Source organism: Nematolebias whitei, chromosome 20 (assembly GCF_014905685.2).
Source record: "Nematolebias whitei isolate Nwh7 chromosome 20, NemWhi1, whole genome shotgun sequence".
Classification (NCBI taxonomy): Eukaryota; Metazoa; Chordata; class Actinopteri; order Cyprinodontiformes; family Rivulidae; genus Nematolebias; species Nematolebias whitei.
Window position 1 is genome coordinate 27,238,875 of NC_056517.1, and position 6,000 is coordinate 27,244,874.

The 6,000-nt window shown below is 38.0% G+C and overlaps 1 protein-coding gene across 1 annotated transcript in view; it reads right to left on the reverse strand.

Annotated features, from left to right (window-relative positions):
* rbm33a (RNA binding motif protein 33a) overlaps positions 1-5,778 on the reverse strand; it is a 64,839-nt gene extending 59,061 nt beyond the window's left edge. Inside the window, exon 1 of the mRNA XM_037694165.1 lies at positions 5,548-5,778. Coding sequence (XP_037550093.1) covers positions 5,548-5,566 — 19 coding nt within the window. The 5' untranslated portion in view covers positions 5,567-5,778. The remainder of the gene's footprint in view (positions 1-5,547) is intronic.
* Positions 5,779-6,000: the final 222 nt, after the last annotated feature.

Genomic DNA, 6,000 nt, shown 5'->3' on the forward strand with positions numbered 1-6,000 from the left:
CTCCTTGGTGGTCACTGACCTACGTGTTTTGGATGTTTCCCTGCTTCAACACACCTAATTTAAATGGATGGGCTTCTTCAAAACTCAATGACATGCTGAGAAAAAAAAACCTTTTAAATCAGGTGTGCTGGAGCTGGAACACATCGAAAACTTGAAAGACAGTGCCCCCCCAAGGACCGGAGTTGGGGACCATTTGAGCTAGAAAGATGTCAAATTAAGTCAGGTACAGATAATCAAAGGAATTATTCCAAAATTTATGAAGAGGGCAGCAAGACAACAAACTTAATATAATATTCACGATAATTACTCAAGCTGGTGAGTGCTACAGTTTACAAATCTACAGGGAAATTTCTTTGGATGACTAAAATTAACTTTTTAATGAACACTTCTCTAAGGCTACGTTCACACTGCAGTAGGGCTGAAATGATTCCTCGAATCATTCGAGTACCTCAATTACAAAAAATCCTCGAGGCAAATTTATCTGCCTCGAAGCTTCATTAAACTAGTCAAAGCACTGTGGTCTAGCCGGAAGGTTTTTGTGTTACACAACGATAGCACTTCCGCTAACGTGTATGTGCGAAGTTTGTAGCTATGGAGGGAACGGAGACGGCCTACAAGAAGAGCCCTGAAAACAACAAAAACTGTCAAAAGTTTGGGAACATGTTAGGCTAAACAGAAAAGACAACACAGCGAAATGCAGCCACTGCAAAGCAGAACTGAAGTAACGACAACAGCAGGTCGTCCATGTTGCATGTTGAAGAGAAAACACCCGCTGTATGCATTAACTCGTCCGCAGCTGTAACAGGTGTGTTCTCTTTGCAAAATACGTTCACCTAAATGTGTGATAATCTGTCATGTTATAGATATAAAATGAGACATATTTTTGCTAACGTTAAATCTACTGACTAATCATAGTGGCTACCTGGCAGGGTCTGTACGTTGTGTGAGAAAAAAAAAAAAACATGCAGAACTTGATGCAAGTTTGTTAACGAAAAAAGCAGCAACAGACTGATGCATTTATTTATTGCTGTACTCCATCCTGACTTAAATGAGATATTTAGGGTGAATATTTCAAGTGTAAATGTATTTACATGAGTTAGTAGGATTTTTTTTCTTCTTGCTACTGGTTTATGATTTAAAAACTGGGATTAATCTGCATGTATTAATACTGCCATATTTGTTTATAGCTAAGAAATCAAGACTAAATAATAATACAGTGTGCAGAACTCAATGTACAAACTCAAACTTTACATTATCTATCTATCTTACTCAATTTCTAACAAAGATTACATTCAGTTTTCCAATCCATAAAAATATTTACAGCATTTAGATTTTTATGTGATGGTTAAAAATAATTCAGTGACAGCGGGTTTTAATTAAAGCATCTTCAAACCTCACACATAAATAAAAGCTTAAAAAGCATAAATCAAATACAACTGACATGCTAATGTTACTTTGACTGCAGCAGGGTCATCAGAAAGTGTAGATTACTTAACAATATTACATAATTTTGTAATATCCAGTGAAGTACACTTGAAAATGTATTAAGGAATAATAATGAACAAACAATTTTATTCTACTCCTTTTCAAATGGCAGATTCATACGCTGGACAGCTTTGTACAAAGGGCTCCAGGATGTTGGGTTGTGCAGCAGATGAGTTCACAAACAGCATTTTAAATATGATCATCACAGACATGCAGCTGCTGTCTGTGGTGGAAGCTGAAGGATCCAGAAGATCATCTCCACCTTCAATCCAAATGATGTCCTTCCTTCCAGATGCTACTTTGTAAATTCCATTCAGTTTTCCAGTCCATACAAATTATTTTACAGCATTTAGGTTTTTATGTGATGTTTAAAAATAATTCAACTTAAGCAATTAAAAAAATGCTACAAAGAGGAACTAAATGGGTTGTTTATTTAATGGTTTTTCTTTCGTGTATTTGTATTACTCATAAAATGAGTACGGTAGTTACTGCAGAACCTGACAAATTGTGTCAATTTGTTTTTGATTACTCGATTAATCGCCAGATTACTCAATTACTACAATATTTGTTTCCGACAGCCCTACTGATATTGTCAACAAGCCCAACCCCAGATTTAGAGCCTTGCCACATCAATGATGAGTGAGAGAAAATATTCAACCACCTCATAAGATGACCGTGCAAGAAGCGGTATTGTATTGTTGTGATCTAATTAACTTTTTTAATTTAAAAATATAATCTTATTAACTCAATTTTTTAAAATCTCTGTGTTGTTTGCAGTCTGAGGTTGATAGCAGCGGAGTCTTCTTCATCCACCAGACCACCTCCAGCTAAGAAGTCTGTAATGACTGAACTTGTTTACTTGGCTTTTTTTTTTTAAATAAACATTTTTTAAGTCTTTATTTTGGCCTTTTTTGCACCAAAAATTAACCAAGCCCTCCTTGAAACTGAACCGAAATGTGATTTTAGGGTATCGTTACACCCCTAGTGTTTTTTCAATGTTTATTGGGGGTAATAAACAAATAAAGAGCAGGTTTAGATGAAAACTATACAGTTTCCATGTCAGTCGGGTTGCCAGATAATAAATTATGAACTACAGTACCATCACTTTAAAATGAAAATATTTTTACCTAAACTGTCACATGTGCTGAGAAAGCATGTTGTAAGATGAGGTGTGTGCTGTGTTTAGTGAACATGTGTACAGAAAAGGATGGAGTAAATAAGACATTTAAAATTTATCTGGCAACCCTGATGCAGGAACTCAGATGCATTCATTGTGCATGCAGTGTCTGCATGATCAGTTAAGTCCCAATTAATACTAATGCCTCTTTGGACCCTGGTTTTTTTTTAAGTTTTGCTCCTACATGTTGAAAAAGGGTGAGTAGCACAAAGAAACTGCTCGTTGTCATTTATTATAACTGTTAGTGCAGAAAAACTTTTGACTGCAGCCACCTGTAGTGCACATGTGCGACTTCACACCTGCAGAACATTTTTCACCTCCGCAACAAGGGCTGTTATCTTGTCAATGAATGGCTGAACCGCAGCAGTGGTTTCACTCAAAAAACACGTTGTGTAAACGGTGTCTAAGAGTCTGCATTTTGATTCATGCCCAGAGGGAAGAATTTCTTGTTAAAGTCAAATTTCACATTTTTACAGTTTCTCGACATTGTGATTTGAGGAAATGCGTATAAAACCCTACTAAAGATCTGACACTGAACCTGATAGATGCATTATTCTTCACTTAATCATCTATTGTACCCTAAGTTTTTAGCTAATAACTAACTGAGAATTATCTGTGTTAAAATATTATTTAAAATCTGTTCCACTGTATTGCCGTAGCTATTATTTTATAGATTTAACTAAAGATATTAGAACAGTATGTGTATTTGTGACAAGATCCTGGAACCAAAGTGCCAAATCTGTTCTTTGCAACGGTCTTATTCATCCCAAAGATCCAGTCCCCCAGCAGTGCCAGGAGGGCTGTGATCATTATACATCGGAGAAACGAAGCCACTGGCCAAAAAGATGGCTGAGCACAAAGAGCAATATCGTCAGGCCAGGACTGTGGTTTACACTCATCTCCAGACCATCGGTCACTCTTTCAGGGATGAAGATGTGCACATCCTTGATAAAGAGTAATGCTGATTTGAGAGAGGAGTAAAGGAAGCCATCTTTGTGAAGAGAACCTGTCCATCATTAAGCAGGGCCGAGGGTCTCCGTGTTCAACTATCACCCTCTTATAATGCTGTTATTGCAAGTATCACTCAGCCCTCTGTGAATAACAAGCGACCATCAAGGTACTCAAGAACAATTTTAGGGCTCTAACAATCAATTTTTAGGCTGATGGTCCTTCTTTTACATGTGAATAGCTAGTTCTGGCTGTCAGCAACAAACTGATTGATCCACTGTGAGAAGGTGCTATTTATAAGACTGAATTTGTTGCAGCACCTCAGACTGAAAAAGTATTTTGGAGTTTAAAAAAGAAATGTTTCAACAAAGAAGAATCTGTCCAGAGGACTTGGCTTAACCTTGTTAGAACTGAGACTTAGTATTTGCAGTTTGGCCACTTCATACCCAGACTGTGGCAGGTGAGAAATGAAGCTCTCAACAAGCTTGACAGTCGATGATTTCAGGATAGATTTTATATATATATATATATATATATATATATATATATATATATATATATAAATAAATAAATTATGGGCAGCACGGTGGCGCAACTGGTAGAACTGCTGCCTCTCAGCGAGCAGGTCCCTGGTTCGAACCCCGGTCCAGGGGCCTTTCTGGGTGGAGTTTGCATGTTCTCTCCGTGCATGCGTGGGTTTTCTCCGGGTACTCCGGTTTCCTCCCACAGACCAAAAACATGCATGTTAGGCTGATTGGTAACTCTAAATTGTCCCTAGGTGTGAGTGAGAGAGTGAATGGTTGTTTGTCTCGTTTGTCTCTATGTGGCCCTGTGATGGACTTGCGACCCGTCCAGGGTGTACCCCGCCCCTCGCACAGTGATTGCTGGACATGGGCACCAGCGACCCCCGTGACCCAAAATGGAATAAGCGGGTAAAGATAATGGATGGATGGATGGATATATAAATGATTAAATCTAGATGAGCTATTTTAAAGCGACCAGTAAAATCCCCACCACATTTGCTTTGGGAAAAGTACACTATAACAGGATGGCAGTAGATGTTAAACTTCAAATCTCCAGATCTGGTCTATTTTCATGTCTGAGAATGAAATTTGCTTGTAAATGCTCTTTTTGTGTTTTCAAATTCTGTCATCCAAGCACGTTGTCATATTACCAACTATTTGGCAAACAATTTTGCTTTTAGTTAATGCAAATTGACCAAATCAATAGACAATATTAACAATGAGAAACTGAGAAAAGTAAAAACAGCCTTGCATATCGAGGACATAAACTACCAGTGCTGAGTTTAATATTCTGTCTCCCCTATTTTTCATTCAAAACAATGCAGAATCATTTTTAGCACGTTTATAATTTGCCTTGTGATGACCTGCATCATGAAAACGGTAATAATCTTCTGTATGATTTTTCAGTCATCTAAAAATCAACACACCGACCTTACTGATAGAAATTGTTAAACTTGATGTCTGACGTGTTATGAAACCCAAATTTACATAATCGTGACTATGACCATTTCATACATAATCAAACTGAAAAACACTGCGTGCGACAATCCAATCAATGTTTAGATGAAAGAGCAAATAGATAACTCTCTTTTAACTCGAATGCATTTCATATAAATGCCATACATTTAAAGACTGCGTGCAGAATAGCTGATAGCTTACGTGCTAACCCGCGCTAATATTTGACTTTGAATACACACATAAACCAATGCTATTTGATGCGTTCATCTTCCTTACACGACTAAAACAGCTGCAAAAACACTATTACATGAACTGTATATCTGCTTACACTCTGTCAACTCTCTCTGTAATCTGTCGTCTGAACACGGCCTACGTCGAAGCAGCTAGCCATGCTAGCGCTAATTAGCTTCCAGCTAACTTAGCATTGTGGGGGAAAAAACACACACAGCTACTCACCCTCAGCGTTGGTTGACATAGTGTAAGATCCGCCTTGCTTAAAGTCAGACTACTAAACCGTGGACGGCATTTAATCTTCAATACGCTATCAGTATTATCACTAAAAACAAGCAAAGCTCTGAGCAGACATATTTTCTCTTCCACGGCCAGGACGCAAACATGGCAGAGGGGCGTCCGCGACGATGGTGACGCGTTGTGGGTGGAGAAACAACAGGAGGACATCTGATGCAGACAGGCTGAAAGGAAAGGTAAACACGGTGAGGAGATAATTCTGATCTGGACCTACTCTTCACTCTTCTGTTGGCTTTTTTTTTCTTTCTTTTTTTTCTTGAGGGGGAGCAAACAATGAGGTGGCAGTAAATCCATAAATGTATTCAAATGTTGTATAATAACATTAACAGATATGCTGGATATAATTAGCAGATGTTGAGGTTCTCCTTAGGAGTGGCAAAG